This window comes from Kogia breviceps, chromosome 10, assembly GCF_026419965.1.
Source record: "Kogia breviceps isolate mKogBre1 chromosome 10, mKogBre1 haplotype 1, whole genome shotgun sequence".
Lineage (NCBI taxonomy): Eukaryota > Metazoa > Chordata > Mammalia > Artiodactyla > Physeteridae > Kogia > Kogia breviceps.
The window spans coordinates 38,572,297-38,589,262 of NC_081319.1; the positions used below are offsets into that span (position 1 = coordinate 38,572,297).

At 60.0% G+C, this 16,966-nt stretch overlaps 1 protein-coding gene across 17 annotated transcripts; it reads right to left on the reverse strand.

Moving 5' to 3' along the window:
* Positions 1–816: 816 nt before the first annotated feature.
* On the reverse strand, positions 817–16,742 carry SEMA3B (semaphorin 3B). 17 transcript variants are annotated; one of them, XM_067044133.1, is made up of 21 exons: positions 16,654–16,742; positions 14,966–15,713; positions 13,812–14,009; positions 9,415–9,818; positions 7,740–7,941; positions 6,876–7,033; positions 6,654–6,716; positions 6,127–6,246; positions 5,954–6,047; positions 5,631–5,750; positions 4,547–4,692; positions 4,339–4,450; positions 4,167–4,236; positions 3,943–4,087; positions 3,358–3,577; positions 3,006–3,097; positions 2,888–2,929; positions 2,493–2,650; positions 2,341–2,396; positions 2,109–2,248; positions 817–1,745 (listed from the first exon to the last, which is right to left on the reverse strand). In XM_067044133.1, exons 5-21 carry the CDS (start codon positions 7,846–7,848, stop codon positions 1,344–1,346), a joined length of 2,247 nt encoding a protein of 748 aa, XP_066900234.1. In that variant the 5' UTR covers positions 7,849–7,941; positions 9,415–9,818; positions 13,812–14,009; positions 14,966–15,713; positions 16,654–16,742; the 3' UTR covers positions 817–1,343. The 17 variants fall into 17 exon arrangements, with proteins under 17 accessions (XP_066900234.1, XP_066900237.1, XP_066900239.1 ...); XM_067044136.1 differs by lacking the exon at positions 16,654–16,742 and having other exon boundaries at positions 14,966–15,105; positions 15,463–15,920; XM_067044138.1 differs by lacking the exon at positions 14,966–15,713 and having other exon boundaries at positions 16,654–16,740.
* Between the last annotated feature and the right edge of the window lie 224 nt (positions 16,743–16,966).

Here is a 16,966-nt window from a genome sequence, read left to right on the forward strand (position 1 = left end):
TGGCAGCGGTGATATCGCCTCCGTTGTCTGGTCAGCAGTTAGGGAAGCCCTCCCAAAGTTAACCTGATTCCTTCCCTTTCTAGGCTCTCTTGTGGCTATTATTGTCCTTCTCCTTTTTGGCCCTTGTCTGTTGAAGCTTTTGGTTAAGTTTGTGTTTTCTAGGCTTCAGCAGTTTCAAGGAAGGCTCCTGATGGCTCTAGGATTTCAACCCATTCCAGCCAAGGGTAACCCAGGTCCCTAAAACAGTCAGCAAGGGACTTCTATACCTCTAGGGTAGCTTAGGATCTGCAGCCCCTGTCCAGCAGGAAGACATTTCAGAAGAAGACACCTTGGGTCCCTTAATCCTTAAAAATAAAGGGTGTAGAGTCTCTCGGGGGAATGAGACAGGCAGGGACCTGGGACCCTTTGCTGCAGCGCTTACACCTGGACAAACATCTCCTGGAGCAATAGACTACAAAGAAACCGTAAGGGACTAAAAATAACCACACACACCTGCAACTGGGGCGAATTATGAGCAGGATGCAAAAAAAAAAAGCAAAAACCCAACTGCCACTTCTGAGGCGTTGGGAGCAAAAGCAGGGGACTCCTCAGGATTACTCCCCACAACACCACGAAGGCGGTGGGCAGACCACCTAAGCCACTCCTGTGGCCTGACCCATGGATGTGCCCCTACTCTCACCCCATTTAAGGAAACAGCTCAGAGCCACCCTCCCCCAAACCCTTGTTCCCCCAGCAAGCAAGCAAGAGCACCTGTTGCTTGTTGAGCACCTGTTTCTTATTTTCACTCCCTTGTTTTGCAGCATGAGCCCCAATAAAGCCTTGACCGAATTTCTCATCTGGCCTCTTACCAATTTCTATTGATTAAATAGTCCAAGAACCTGGGTCAGTAACACTAAGACCAGCGGCTATCGGATGGGGCCGTTCCAGCTTCAGCTGATAACATGTTTATTGCATTAGTACAGTCGGCCTGCCCCACCCCCACCCCCCCAGCCTGTTCACAGCTTTCTGCTCACTGCCCAAAGAGGGGGCCCTTCCGCCAGGGTGGGCATTCTGGGCACCTCCCCCAACCAGGTCGTTGCTCGGGGACCCTGCTTCTCTGCCTCCTCCTGACCAGCTGGACCCTGTGCACAGCCTGGGCCGCCCCTATCGGGGTTACATTCAAGGATTATTCTCTGTTAATAAATAAGCCAGCATGGCTGCCTCTTGGCCAGGACCTGTCGGGTCGGTGTCTTCCCTCCACCACGAACCGCTGTGTGCCAGGGCCCTAGCTGCTTCCCAGGGTCTGACCGCCCCCTCTCCCTGCTGCTGCCACCTCCCCAGTCCCCAGCGTGGGGATGGCCGAGTCACCAGTGCGCTGCGCTGCGCGGCCCCCGCTCAGCACGCGGTTCTGGGGCGTGTGTCCTCCGGTTGCGGCCCTTCCTGCGGGACTCGGGAGGCGGTGGGCGCGGCGCGGGCTGCGGACGACACATTCGCAGGGACTTCGTACCACCGCCGCCCGGCTCCACCAGCTGCAGGAAGTCCCGGTACCAGAGCTTGGGGCCCGACGGCGCGACGGGCGCAGCCTCCTCGGTCCGGGCCAGCCTTTCAGCCTGCGCAGCACTCAACACGTGCAGCACCAGCCGACGCATTGGCTGCGAAAAGCCCTGCTCCACGGCTGCGCACAGGTACACGCCTGAGTCCCCACGCCGCAACCAGCGAAGCAGCAGGCCCCGCGTAGTACGTTCGGCTCGCTCCTCTGCGGGCACCTGCGGGCCGGATCAGCGTGAGGCGGGAGGTTAGGGAACAGGGCGGGGCTCGCCTGAACGTGGAGGCGCGTCAGAGACCTCCCCCAATTGGGCGGGGCAAGGGCGGGGCTTCCTTCCGACTGGGCTGGGGCGCGGGGCGTCAGGAACCTAGTTAGAGGAATGGGGCCTCACCAGGAAGCGGAGTGCAGGCAAGGGGCCAAACTGGGCGTTAGGGGTCTGGTTGGGCGGAGACTCACGGGGCGGAGCTGGATCGCATCTAGATGTGCGGAGCAGGCCAAGGGCCTCATTAATCAGGGCGGGCACTTGCGGGACGTAGGAGTCAGAACAAGGGCCTGGTTGGGAGGGGAGTTGGAGGAGGCTCACCTGAGTGTAGGCCGCCTCCCCCGCGCGCTGGAAAGTCCACTCCACGCGCGCCTGCAGCGAGCGGGGCTCACACTCCAGGAAGGCGCTACCTCCCTCCACACCGAACACCTTCCGCTCCAGCAGCGCAGGATGGGATGAGTCTGGGGGCAAAGGGAATGTCAGATTCAGACAAGGCAGGGCAGGGTGGGGCAGTCTTTAAGGGTTGGGGGGTGGGAGCAGCTGGGACACTCACCCCCGGTGCACAGTGTGCTGGGGTCGCCGTTCCTTACATCCTGCCGTCGGAACCTCCTGGGGAGGGGGGACATTAGAGCCTCCGTGAGCCCTTCTTTTAGCCAGGGGCGGATAAAGACTCCCTTCAGGCAGCCCGCCCCAGATCCTACCCACCTCTTGGCACTGGGCTGGAAGCGCGTGCACGCGGCCCCATCCCAGGCGCAGTAAGGGTCACGTGCCAGACAGCATTCGGCACAGGCGCGGCCGTGGGCAGCGCAGCGGTGCAACGGGATCTGGGCCACCCCGCTCCGAGAGGCTACGTACAGTTGGTGCTAGGGGTACAAGGGGCTTCAGGCTGACCGAGGGTGGCCCCGTGCCCGCCTCCCATAGGTCAGGGATCCCTTCCCCCATTTGACAAAAGGGAACACTGAGGTCTCAGGTCCCACACTCTAGTGAGGGCAGAGCCTGTACTCAAAACCGGGGCTTTTAATTACCAAGAGAAGAATGGGGGTGGGGGCACCTGGGAACAGGCTGGGTCCATTCCGCCCTCAAGCCTTCTAGTCACTTACCCTCTTGGAGGAGATTTGCATGCTGGTGACAGCAGCTGAGTCCTGAGAGGGAGGAGGGGTGCTGGGATCAGGGCTCCGTGGGGTGGGGGTACCCCAGGCAATGTGGGCTAGGCCTCACCTCAAACATGTGCAGCTCCTCCAGGAGCAGCCCCTCAGCATTAGGCCGGCCACCCTTGGGGACGGAGATCACCTTCAGCACGGTGCCAGCATCTGCAGGGATGAGAAGGGTCAGTGACTCCTCGTGTTCCCTGACAGCCAGGGCCAGGGGTCTCCTCACCTCTGAGGCCTCCACCCTCTGCATGGTTGGGATGGTGAAGAATGTGGGTTGGAGCAATCAGAGCAGCATCCAGAAGGAGATGGGGGCATAGCCCCTGGAAAAATATGGAGATGAGACTGAACAGGGGGAGCTTCCACTAACAGGCCAAAGAGCCTGGGCTGGGTCTTGTGGGTGGTCATGGCAGGACCCTGACCTGTGCCGATGAAGAGGACGTCGTAGTATCCATCAACAGCCGCTACACGGTCCGCAGTGATCTGGGTGAAGGTGTACCCGGCACCCACTTGTTGGAAGAGGGGGCGCCCCCCCATGGGCAGGACCGAATTGTACATGAGGGGGTGGTTCCGGGCAAACTGGATGACATCATCAGGAAAGTCCTTGGTGGAACTGAAGGTGCCAAAGGTCTTGCTGGGGCACTGGGGGGTGGGAAGGAGGCATGACAAGGATGTGGATATGAAGGCCTGGTGGGCAGCCCTCTACAGGACACCTCCCGGAACCTGGAGCATGTGTGAGTGTGTGTGCATGCGTGCACGCGCGCGCGCACAGGGGGTGGGTGTTGGACAGAGCCCTGCCCTGGGAATCTGAGAGAGGAACTCCAGCCTTGCCTTTGGGGGTCTGAGGGGGAAACATGGCCTTCCCCTGAGGAGCCCTGTCTAATGAAGATGATGTTTTCCCACCCATAAAAAAAAGAAGACACAACATTCACCAAGAAAACCCCAGGCCAAGTTCTCCACCCCAGAAGCTTTAAGTGGGTTGTGGTGGGAGTCCCTGGGCTACGCACCATGCCAGGTCGGGGGTAGGGGACACGGCCCTGGTAGGACACCCACTGGTGCACGGGCCCCTCCTTGTGTGCAAAGGGTCCCAGGAAGGCCCGGCGCACATCATTCATGCTGTACACGCACACTGCGGAGCCCTGGAAGATGCTGCTGCAGGTGAAGATGTAAGTGGAGTAAGGGGCTCAAGTGGGGCCTAGCCAGCCTTGCCCCACTACCTCCCATACCTCACCTGGTCGTGGAGAAGACAGCATAGAGCAGCGGGGTCCAGCGATCCCGCGAGGACAGCAGGAACACGTCCTCTGCAGGGAAGGGACCAAGTTGGGGGAGGGTGCCCAGCCAGGCTCAGAGTCTCCGCCGCTGTGTCCCCTCCCCACACCCCATCCTCCACTCCTGGCACTTACGGAGCTGGTCAAAGTTCGTATCGCCCTCAGCACCGGGCACTGAGCACACCAGCCGCGCCTTCAGGAACGTAGTCCACTTGTTGACCAGGCTGCGTTGGCCACCCACGTCGTTCTGCAGGGTCAGTAGGAGGGGATGAGGGCGAGGCCCTGACAGACAGGCAAAGGGGGCGGTGGCAGGATCACCGAATGTGGCCCAGGGACTCCTCACCCTGCAGATCTGGCCAACGCGGGACACAGACAGGCGTCCCAGGGCCGGCGTGGCCTCCACTGCTGACTCACGGAAGAAGAAGTAGATCTTGTCGTCGTCCGGGTTCTCACTCTCCGGGATCCAAAAGACCTTGACGAACTTGGGCTCTGACCACAGCAGGAGGCGTGGGGTCAGCAAGGTCCTGGCCCTGCCCCCTGCTAGGAGGCCCAGACACTGCCTCCGCTTCCTTTCATGATGGCAGAAGCCCTCAGGGCAGCAGCTGACCACCCAGCCTCTGGGACCAAGTTCAGATGGTACTCCCGGAGGACACAATCGAAAGGAAGAGGGCCTGTGAGTCAAGAAGAAGCCACGAGAGGGCAGCAGAGACCATGGCTACCTGGGCCCACGGGCAGGCAGACCCTGGCCAGTGGTGGGCCTCTCGCCTTTCCCCTGGCAGTTCTCTATGCCAGTGGGCCAAGAAAGGAGGGATATGGGGTATCTGGTTTTACCTTCACTCATGAATCTTCCTCTCGCAGGAAGTAGATGCCCCCACTCCTGCTTCAAATACTCTGCTGGGTCTCATCACTCTTAGAATAATCTACCCTGGCCCTACCCTGTGCTGACAGTCCAGACCCCTTATCATTGCTCCCTTCGTAAGTCTTTTCCTTGGCTTGTTCCTGCCCCAGGATCTTTGCACTAATTATTCCCTCTGCTTGGAATGCTCTTATGCTCTTCCTGAAATCCTGCTGTGTTTTGGACATTAGCACATACCTTTTCTCAGCAGGGTGGCTTCCTTTTCCCAACCCTCCCACCACCACCACCACCACCACCACCTAGTCTCCTTTTCCCTTCCTCTCCATTCTCTCATTATATCTCCTGGCCATTGGAACTTATCTTATTGTGTATTCGTTCTGAGGTCTGTGAACTCAAAGAGGGCATGGGCCATACCTATCTTGTCCGCCCTGCAACCCAGTGCCTAGTGCAGGGCTTGACCCAGGGTAGCTACCTGGTGAGCACTCGTTGCTCACTCCCTTTACGGGCCTTACCCAGCACCTGCTCTGTTGGAGATGAGGGCCCCCTCCCAACAGTCCCACCAGTCTTTCACCGTTGAGCCAGCGGGAATCATGTGGTTCCGTTCGGAGACTTGGACGCTGACCCAAGCTGCGGAAGATGGTAAAGTCCCGGCCCATGAGGTCTGCGGCTACTCCCGAGTACAACTCTTCCCCTGTAGACATGGCAAGGCTGCTTAGTGAAACCAAAGGCTCTTGTGGTGGATTGGGGGCACTATGGAGCTCTGGGGGCTCTTGGGGAGTCAGTGAGGCTATGGGGGATCCCTGGGGCTCTAGGGAGGGTCTTGGGACTTTGTGAGATGCTAGAGTCTCTAAGGGGTTCCAGGAGCTCTCTTGGGGCCCCAGCCTTTGGACTCACCCACCAGCACGGAGGCAGCCCGATGCCTGGGGTCATAAGGACTCTTGCCCTTGCCATCCTCTAGCCTTCGAAGGTCCAGCCGGAGCATGGGCTCCTGGGAGGCAGGGGGGAGTTGTTACCGTAGGCCCTTCCTTACCCTCCCAACCTCCCTCCCTGACCAGACCTGGCCTTACCTCCAGCCACTGGCCCACCTCCACAAATGCACAGGTTGGGTGGAAGGCCCCTGTGCCACAGGCCAGCAAGTGGGTGCGGTTGTAGGCATGCAGCAACTTCACGAAGTTCATGCACTCAGTCTAGCGCGCACGCGGGCAGGGGCAGGAACAATGAGGCCTCCCCCAGGGAGGTGGCCTTAAGGGTTCCCAGCTCACCAGTGGCACTCCCACCCCTTCTTCTTTTCTGCATTAGCCCAGGCAAGTACTAACATGGGCTCTAGGGACTCAGGTGCCCTTGGTGACCAGCCCAGCTCACCTCTCACCAGAATGGGTTCATTGGGAAGCATGCCTGCATTGCCCCCCATGACGCAGAGGCCTCCAAGAAGAATCACATAGCCCCCACCCTGACTCACTACCTCTGGACTTCAGCCACCTCAACCCTCCTGCCCCCATCATAGCCAAAACAGGCAGGCCTCTGTTTTAGCACTGCCCATCTCTAGAGTGAGGGGCTGACCCTCCCCACTCCCACCCAGGCAGCCAACACTCACGCCAATGTCCTTCCCTGCCCAGTTGCACTCCTCTCGCCATTCCACAGGGGCCGGCCAGGCCAGCTATGGGGAGGGTGGGGGAGGGAGAACACAGGTCAGGGACTCGGGATGTTCTCTATGCTGAGAGTGTCGTCCACTCAGGGGGCCCATCCTCCAGGAAGCCTGGAGTGGGGTCCTAGGGCTCTTTCCGGGGGCAGTGCTGAGGCTGGGGGTCCGTGGCACCTTCTTGGCCCGCTTGCTAATGTTGTCCAGGCTGAGGGAGGCCACATGGTTCTCGGCGCCCACAAACAGGCGCCCACGCTCCTCATCCAGCAGCAAAGCTTCGTAGCAGCAGGTCCTCTCCAGCCTGAAGGTCCGGAGACCATGCTGGGCCTGGAGCTCTGTGGGGTGGGGACACCACTGAGGATTTGCCAGTCATGCTAGAAGCTTCTCCCAGGCCCTGCCTGTTGTCTCTCTCACAGGCCAAGGTTGTACATGTGACCTGGCCCACACACATGTGAATTTACATGCGTGTGAGTTTACACTCAGGGGGACAGGCCCACCCAGGGGCAGAGCTTCCAGGGTGGGCAGTGCAGCCCACCCCTGCCCCCATGGGGGAAGCAGGTGGAGCTTCTAGGGCAACCTCAGACAAGTAGTGTCTCCAGGCGAGCTCACGGGGAGGCAAGGGTTCTGGGGTAGGCCTGCATGTTGGGACAGCCAGATCCCCAACCCCAAAGTCAGGCTGAAGGTTCTCTGCCACCAGCCTAGGTTCAGTATGATGCCACTGCCTAGTAACCACCCTGTGTAGTGGGTGTGGGAAGGGGGCTCTAATGGTCCCCACACCTCAACTTCCCTGGGAGCAGGGGATGGAACAGAGGCAGGATCTGTTGCCATGCTTCCTGGGAAAGCATGAGGAGAATGTGGGCAGAGAGCTTGGGGACTGAGGACAGGAAAGGGTTAATTGGAGATGGCCTGAGCGTGCCCCCAGATCCAACCCAGCCTGTGGCACACACACAGTGCAACAGGAAACACAACGCCCCCTACCCACACTGGGCCCCTTTCCTGCCCACCCTGAGGTGGGCCCTCCCGCCTGCCAGGTGCACCTACCTTGGAAGGAGAGGCGAAGGCGTGGCGTGCTGGGGGCAGCACCCCCCAGCACTGCCACCCAGAGCAGAGCCAGGCCTGGGATCATGGCGGAGGCCTCAGCCCGCCCCATCCCTGCAGCTCAGGGAGCTCAGGGTTCAGCGGGCGTGTGTGGAGGAGCCTTGAGCCACCCTGGACTCTGCCCCAGGATCTGGAAGAGAAGGAGCTGCAGCGAGAGCGAGGGAGGGAGGCTGGGGGGAGTCCCCAGGGATCAGATTACAGCCCCTAGGGGAAAGAGGCTGGGGGGTCGCATTCCACTTGCAAGCCCTCCTCTCCCTTGGAGGGTGCCCTGCCTGGCCACAATCACAGACACACCCACGCTGGGCACACCATCGGGGTCAACCCCATACTGGCAGGCGCCTGCCCCACCACGTCACCCTCCCCAGTAACCCGCCCTCCTGTACACACACTCACAGGCATTAATTCACAAACTCTGCGTGCCTAAGTCATGCCAGCCTGGGACTGGGGCTGGGGGCAGTGGGGCACACAGACAAGGTCCTCCTGCAGGAGGGGGCAGAGTACCAACAAGGACTCAGATTGGTGCAGTCATTGCAGTGGTGCCAAGTGCAATGAGCAAAACAAGACAGTCATGGGCGTGAGGGTAACAGGAGGGGGTCAGGCCTCTGGAGGTAGCCGTGCACCCACGGGCCCACAGAGGAACAGAAGCACATTTGGAGCTGGAGCCAATGGTGTGGGCGTGTGTGAGTGTGAATGTGCTTCTAAGGATTCCTTTGTGTATCTGTATTCCGCAGTGTGTATGTGTGTGTGTAGTGTGTATGCAGGCATATGTGTACATATCTCTGTGAAACCATGTGGCGTGTGTGTTGTATTACACATGTAGGTGTGATATGCATGAGTGCACACAAGGCATTGTATGCGTGTCTACACAGTGTGTACATGTCTGGGGGTGTGTACACTTTGTAAGTACATACATGTTTGTGTTGCACATGTGTGTATGTGTTTGTGCACAAGTGTATGAGTCTCTCTGGACATGCAGGTGAGCAAATTATAACTGCAGCGTCAATCACTGCCTTCAACTCTGAGACACTCCGGAAACCCAATTCTCAGAGGGAGAAGTGCAGCAGGGAGACCCAGGGCTGGGCAGACACCTCAGTTTCTGATTTGGGAGCTGCTCCCACTTGGATCCAGCAGCCTCAGCTTTGTGCTTGACCTCTCTCTCCCCACCCCAGAGGGTGGGAGGGGCTGGTCACACACAGAAATTCTGTGAGCTCAGACTTCAGACCCAAGAGGAATCAACTGGGGAGAGCCAAGGGCGTGAAGCAGATTCTCACCCCCAGCTCGGGTGAGCTGCCCTTCCCTCTCCAGCCTCCAGAGTCTCCCTGAGCCTCTCCATCCCATCTTCGCCCTCAGGGTTTCCCCATCTTTGAGACCCTCCACTTCTCTGAGCCAGAGCCCTTCCCTGGACCTCTCAGATGGGGCCAGGCTCTGGATGCAGTGCCCACCCTCCTTCCCAGAAGTTGGCTGGGCAGGTGCCGGGCACAGTAGCCCTGGCGTGGGGCTAGGTCCTGGGGTGCATTCAAGCAAGGGGCACAGCTGTCGGGGCACGTTCCAGACTGCTCTCCCCAAACCCCCGCCTAGCTCTGCCGCTTCCAGACCCCTCCCACCCGAGGACTCCCACCTCCCTCCTTCCTTCCACCGACACTTGCCGCCCGCTGGCTCTTCTAGGCCCGTGAGGTCTGCGACGTCACAAAACACCAGGTTGCCTTCCCACACTCCACCGAGAGCTCCGGCATCAGCGGCTCCTCGCCCTGGCCCCTTCTCACCCTGCAGAAGGGGAGAAGCCGAGGGGCCCCAGGGCACCCTCTGACGGCTCCTTTAAGAAGCAGCCCCCGCCCCCACCAAGCCAGCCGCGCCCCGCCGTCAAGTTTACGGGGCGGATCGGGTGACTGGGCAGGCAGCCGGACCGGCTGGAGTTGGTGGCCAGAGCGGAGCGGGCACAAGGGAGGGGCCGGTAGGGCCGACCCCTCCCCCGTAGGGCTTCAGAGCAACAGGATGCCCCACGCAGCGGTCCTGGAAGTGGGGCTGGCAGTCAAGGCAAATAATTAAGAAGCAATAGAGACCCCCTAGCCCCAGGCAGCTCTGGCAGAGGGATTGGTCAGACAGGGCACCCCCAGGGACTGTTTCTTCACTTGTCCCTCCATAGCTGGGGAGCTGGAGGTGGGTAATTAGGGGCTCAGCTGCCACCTCAATCCCCAGGAGCCAGCTGGGAAGGGCTGGTCAGGGTCAGAGGTCAGAGAGGGGGTTCTCAAGTGGAGGTTTGATGGGCCCCCAAGACCCTGTCCCAGTCCTTCCTTAGGGCTTGGGCCACTTAGTACTTCTGCCACCTGGCTGGCAGTGGCTTTGATGACAGCCAGTCTGGGGTGGGAGAAGAGGGCCAGAGGGGCAGGCAGGGCAGGGAGGCAGGCTGCAAGTCTCACTTCTGCACTGCAGGGTGGGGGACCATCCAGAGACCCGTCCTGACCGGTGGTCCCATGTCTCTGCTGGGAGGTGAGGGGCATTCTATGCCATCTCCATGAACTCCAGTCTTTCTTCCAAGGTTGAAGGTGGGAGGAACTGCCCCACCAAACACAGAGTGAGGTACCCAAGGGGACTTCAAGGATAGGATGGGGCTCCTACACCTCAGTGCCTCAGTTGGGAAGGGTCTGGGGTCTTGGCCTAAAGGTGAGTCTGGTGGACACACCCTGTTTGTACCGCCAGGGCTACTTCCTTGGAGGGGTTGAATGTTGACAATAGTCAAGGGGGGCCCTCAGGTCCACCTGGATGAACATACCAGGGCTTGAGGGTGGGCTTCCACCCCTCAATCCCCCCAAAATGCATCCTCCTACATCCTCCCCAAGGCTATCAGCAGCTCCTCAGGGGTCTGTGAGGGAGGCCATGTGGGCACTTCAAGTATGCATGGTTCTGCTGCCCATCTCCTGCCAAGTCCCTGGAGTAGAAGTGTCTGTGCCCATCCAGGGTGGGGCCATGCCCCTCTTTCCTGAACCTCAGGCCTGGTGTTTCTGGCCCAGCCTGGCTGGCTGGTGGGCAGGTGAAGGGTGGGGGTTAGTGGGAGGACCAGGGGCCTTCAGGAGCGGGAGTGGGGGTGACATAACCCTGCCTGAGCTCCTGGGCTTCCAGGATGTGGCCTCTCCCTCCTCCCAGGCTCTTTTGCCTTGGACCTGGGAAGCGTCCCCTGGCCTCATGCAAGCAAACAAAATTCTTTGGCTGTTTACAATTTTCCACCCAAGCAGCCAAGATCAGCAAGTGCCTTTGAGGTCCCTACCCAACTGCACGGTACCCCCTACTTGCCCCCACTGCTTTTAGTTCTTCAGGCCCAGGTCCCAGCCTCTGTTTCATCCCCACCGCCAACCCAGTGTCCATACTGGAAAATGGGACCAGGACCCCTGCCTGGGACTCAACCCACAGCTGAAGGGACTGGGCTGTTCCTGGCCCACCTGAGCCCTTGGCATTGCCTTCCCACTTCCAGATGTGTCCCCCTCCCTGGAGCAGGAAGGGAGGTCCCCAGGAGTGGGAGCTCAAGTTGTCCCCATCCCCACAAGGTCTCCTTTCTGCTCCTCAGCCCCGGGTCCCAGCGTTTGCAGACCCTGGGTAGGAAACTTATGGAGGCAGCCCTCTAGGGGCAGGGTCACTGGCTGTGGGTCACACTGGGCTCTGGAAGTCCCCAAGGATTCATGCAGCCTGGGCCTGGGTCGCGACAGAACAGAACAAACCAGGAGACGCAGCTTGGGTCTCTGGTGCTGCCTATCAGTGGCACAGCCTGCCAAGGCCTTGGTTTTTCCTTCTGGAAATAAGTGGATTGTGCCAAGTCCCAGCACCTGGCTCCCCAGCCCTCATTGCCGGCTGGGCCTGCCCCTTGCACCCTGCCTGGACTCTGGGTGGTGCGACTGGGCTGGGGTGAGACATCCATTTGAGGAAGGCTGTAGCCGACACTCCCGGTGCCCAGCCTGGGCTGGGTTGGGCCTTGGCTCCCCACTCACACCTGCTTTAGCCATCAGGGCTGGTGGCTCCAAAGTCTCGACCTTTCCCTCTTCCCGTCACGTGGGTACTAGGACGTGCTACCCTGAGGACTTAGGCATGGGGGGAGGTAAGTGGTGGAAAGTGGGCCCTGGAAAGCCCAACTGAGGCCTAACTTCCCTGACAATCTGCTACCCACTCCAGGGGATCTCCCGGGAAGGGTCTTTCTGGCATTTCCCTCATCCACCTCCCACCTGGTTTCCAGGCTCCCCGATGACCCCCAGCCCACCTTTGTGGAAAGATGAGCTCCTCCCCTCCTTCCTTGCCTGTTCCTTTCTGAGGGCCAAGTCAGAGCTGAGGTGGAGGGGCTGAGGGAGGGGCCACTCGGAACCCTGGGCCTCTAGCTGGGGCCCTACCCCCACCGGCTCCGCCCCTGCCCTCCGCCTCCTGCACATTCCTCCCTGGCTGAGGTCAGCCCCTCCGGGATGGGGGAGCCCCCCCTCACCAGCCACATCACAGCTCTTCACTCACTTCTGTTTTCTTCGTTGCCCAGTAGGGGGGGTGGGGGGAGAGGGGCCTGGGGGTGGGGCCTCCCTCTCCCCTCCTTCTCCATTGCCTGGGGGAGCGGGGGGAGGAGGTGCCAGGAATGCGGCAGAGTAGACTCCGGAGGCACCCTGTACTCATTAACATACATTAACATAAATGCTACATTCCCTTACTAGTCAGGGGGAGAGACTCCCAGGAGTACCGGTTGGGGGCTCGGGATGCTCTGGGAGGGCAGACCAGAGCTCGCCCCAGGAATCCACTCCCCAGTAGTCAGAGAGGGGTGGGGTTGAATCCTGACTCTGCTGCTCACCAGCTGTGTGTCCCTAGGGGGAGACTGAACCTCTCAGATCACTCTCCTCACTTGCCCTGCCGTTGTAAATGGTGGGCCAGGCAGGTCTGGCACACTGTGGGGTACACAGGTGTGCACTCCAGTTGCCATCTCAGCGCTGGGCATCCTGTGGCATGCAGGCCTGGAGGCCTCAAGGGAGTCACTGCTGCCTCTTCCAGCCCAGCTTCATGGGGCCCTTTCTCAGACTTGACTCCCCTCCTGCCCCCTTCCCTCTCCCCACAACCCCGCCACAAGCCCAGCCCCCAGCACAACACCCTGACCCTCCACCTGAACCTCCTTCTCTCCCCAGCCACTGGGGATTCCTCAGTCTTCTTACTCCACAGATCTCCAATCCACCCCCAGCAGTGCCCAAGCCCACACCCTCCTGCCTCCAGAGAGCCCCCAACTCAGGGAGGCCTTCTGTCTCCTTTAAGATAGAACAAGGCCCCAGCTCCTTTCCCTGCAGCTTGAAGCCTGACCCCTTCCCCAGGTACCCAGCCTGGGGGCCCCCCTGGTCCTTCTGCCAGTTCTCCTCTCAGTGCCTCTCCTCTGCAGTACCCTGCCTCCCCAACTCCTCACTCAGAGAACTTGCTGAAGCCCAGGGACATCCCAGGCTCTTAGCCAGGCATTCACACACCCCTCCCTGGCTTGGCCCTAACCCTGCCAGCGCTCCAGCTACCCCATCTCTGGGAGCTGGCAGCTGTTCCTTTGCTAGGACTTAGCTTGGGCTGTGCCCTCTGCCCTTTTGCCACCTGCTGGACTTTTCCTCATCACCCACTACCCACTTTTCTCTGTGAAGCCCCAGGTACTTATAACACCAGGTCCAAGCCTCTCTGCAGGGCTCTGGGTTCCCCAGCAGCCACCATCCCTTGGGGGCCCCAGGCACAGGGAAGCAAGAGATAGAGTGCCCGCAGGAAGCCCTGCCACCTTCCTGGGCCTGCTGAACCTGGGTGAGGATGGGGGATTGATGGGGAAGAGAGACTTCAGGCCCCTTCAGGATTCAGTCACTCAGGCCTTGACTCCCTCCACCCACAATGAGGTCAGAAAACAGAGTAAATGCCAAAGAATGTCAAACTGATTTTTCTCCTAAATAAGATCACCTGTGAGGTCAAGTCTCCTGTAAGGGGGGAAACCAAAGCAGGGAAAAGAAAGAGATCCATGGCCTTGACCCCTGCCCCATTGGATACCAGTGACCATCGCTGTGTGGTTAAGTGAGGAGCTGACTGGCTGGCAGGCATGGACATACTTGGGGTCACACAGCTGCACGCAGACCTCAGCTGGCTTGAGGCTCTCCTTGGGGGTGTGCTGGGAGCTGGCTTCCACTTTCGGGGTTCAAGGAGGACTTGGTGGGGGCTTCCCTGGTGATGCAGTGGTTAAGAATCCGCCTACAAATGCAGGGGACACAGGTTCGAGCCCTGATCCGGGAAGATCCCACAAGCCATAGAACAACTAAGCCCGCGTGCCACAGCTACGGAAGCCCGCGTGCCTAGAGCGCATGTTCCACAACAAGAGAAGCCACCGCAATGAGAAGCCCGCGCACAGCAACTAAGACCCAACGCAGCCAAAAATAAATAAATAAAATTAATTAATTTTTTTAAAAGGTGGCGGGGGACGGACTTGGGGGAATGCACAGCCTCATGGCAGGGATGAGGTCCCCTAGGATCTCTTTTAGGGAAACAGACCCAAGGATTGGGGTCAGTGGTTTGGGAGTGGGCCTGGACCCAGAACTCAGCCAAGAGAAGCTGCAGTCCCGTCCCTGACTCCCAGGGCAAGTAGGACCTGGCTGGCCATGCCACAGGCCAGGTGGCTGGAGTCAGGACTTGTATTCTCCAGCCTTCATGGCTGGCTTGGCACTCTGGGGTAGGGGGGCGATGATTCTGAGGGGCTCTGAGGGGAGTGGGAGGATTTCCTGACCTCAGGAGGAGCTATGGGGCTGCCCTGAAACATGGTAAGGGGTTATTCTAGGTCTTGGAATCTCCTGCAGCCTCAGAGGCTCCAGTCCTAATGGGGCCACCTCCCCTTTCTGCACCTAGCATCTGGGCCTCCACCCACCTGCTGGGGGTGGGAGGTCTGGCCCAGGGGAGCTGGAAAGTGGCTGCAGGCCAGGACTGGCTTTTCCCCATAGCGTCTCCCTACATCCTTCCCTCTTTAGAACTCCCTCTCAGAGCTTGTCTCTTTCTCTCTTCCCAGCCGTTTCCCCACCCACCCCACCCTCCCAAATGGGTTAAAAATAGCGAGGCTGCTACCACATCAGTAGCCTGAGCAACTATTTGGAGTGAGGCGGGCCCTCTGGGAGATGGATCAGCCTTGTGGTGGTCCCCACTGGCTGGAGACAGCCTACCTTAAACTGGGATCCACAGCTTGGTCTGGGAGCAGGAGCCTGGATCCTTTGCCTGGCTCTGCCTAAGGGTCCTGAGCTTCATAGATGCAGCTACCCATGGGTGGGGTCAGGAAGATGGGCCTTCTTAGGCTGGGAGAACGCTGGGGGACACACAGCCACGGAGCACTGAATCTCTGGCTCTCCTCACCCAGGGATGTGGGATGGCTGAGGTACAGCCCTGAACAGTTCTAGGCAATAGGGGGATCCCCAGGAGTCACCTTCATGGAGTCCCTCCTGTTGGGGTGCAGGACACCTGGGGTGCACCCCCCTGCCTACCGCCCCCCATGGCTGGGAATTTCCCAACCAAGAAAGACAAGGATGAATTGAGAGGCCGCCCCCGCCAGTGCTGGGACAATGAAGCCTTATGCTCTCAAAATCAGAGCAGGGGTAGGAAGGCCAAGGGCAGGTGGGGGCCTAGCTGTCTGCACCCAGGGAAGTACTGCTTGCCAGGAACCCACCCAGACCCACTGCCAAGCCAGGTACAAGGGGATCCTGGCCAGAATCCTGCGTGGCCCACTCAGGGAGGGAGACACTGGGTTCATCAGGCAGACAATGCCAGCTCCTCAATGGTCCCTCTGTGCAGGCTTCTCCCTCAGGACGGAAGGAAGGAACCATCTCCGTCTCGCGCTTCCTGCTGGGCGGATATCAGGGCACCGGAGCTCCCACCCCGCTCGCATATCTGGGGTTCCGCGGGATCCAGGGCTGACCGCTGAGGGCAGGAAGGGATCCTGGCTTGGGCGTGGGATTCTGTTCTTGTCAGTCGGTGATCCTCAGCCCTCAGCGGTAGGGGTAGCAGGAAAGGCCCGAAGGATGGGACGGGGAGTAGGGACCGTTGAACTCCTTCCGAGGGGGCGGCTACAGCCTCTCATCTCTCGCCAGGACTCGGGGCCCCGAGGCTGAGGGGGGACCGGCAGGTGTGCGGAGGCGGGGTCCCAGGTCCCCGGCCCTACCCTCCCACCCGCCCTGCCCTCTCCGCCTCCGCGGCGCCGACCCCAGCCCAGGCCGCTTTGTCCCGCCGAGAGCGCGGAGCCGCCGCCGTCGCCGCCCTACAAAGCTGCCTTTGTGCCCGGCGGCCTTCGCAGGACCCGATGACGTCAGCCTCCGCGACCGTCCCGGCGGGGCCCAGCACGGGCTGCTGCACCCTCTGGCGGCCAAAGGCGGAAGAGCTCGCCTGGGAGTCCCGCCCAGCAGAGGAGGGCCTTTTATCGAGCCCTTCCCACAGGCTCAGAGGGCTGCAGACCCCTAGGTCCAGGTGCCTTTCCTGGAGCTAGGGCCTCACCCCACATGCACCCCGGTCCGACCCTGTCATCTGTTGCTCCCTCCTCCAGCAATGCACGAGCACTTCCCATAGCCTCATGGAAGGCTCTGCACTCTGAGAGCCCTGGTTCCAACGCAGCCATAGCCCTGCAGCTATCCAGCTGCCCTGCTGTTGACTACAATCACACTGAAGTGTAGCCACCTGCCTGTCCCTACCCTCCTCAGGTTTGCAGGGGGATCTCTGGGTCAGAGACCTTTCTGAACATGTCTCAAGGCCCCTGCTGTCCTCAACTTTCTGTTTAGTCAAGCCCAAGGGGCCTCAGTTCTGGGCAGGGCTCTGGGCAATGTCTCAGACAGGAAGAAGGGAGGGTGTGCAGGGGGCTGCAGCCTACCTGGCTGTGTGGCCTCAGCAACGCACACTGTCCCTGGGCCCTGGGCCTGAGAGGTCAGAAGTCACATTTCCTTCTGCACTAGACTCATTGGACACTCCTCCTGCTCCCAATGTGGAAGAATCCCTAAGAAGAAGAGCTCCTTAAGAAATCTGCCCCACTGTTCCAGAAGGCTGCCCCAGACCCAAGACTGCAGAGGTACTGAGGGAAGAGGGGGTGACATAGAGACCCCAACATGTAAGATGACTAGTCCAAGGGGGAAAACTAAAGTGATGAGTACTGGGCCCGAGTATGACCTGCGAGCTGAGTGCCCAGG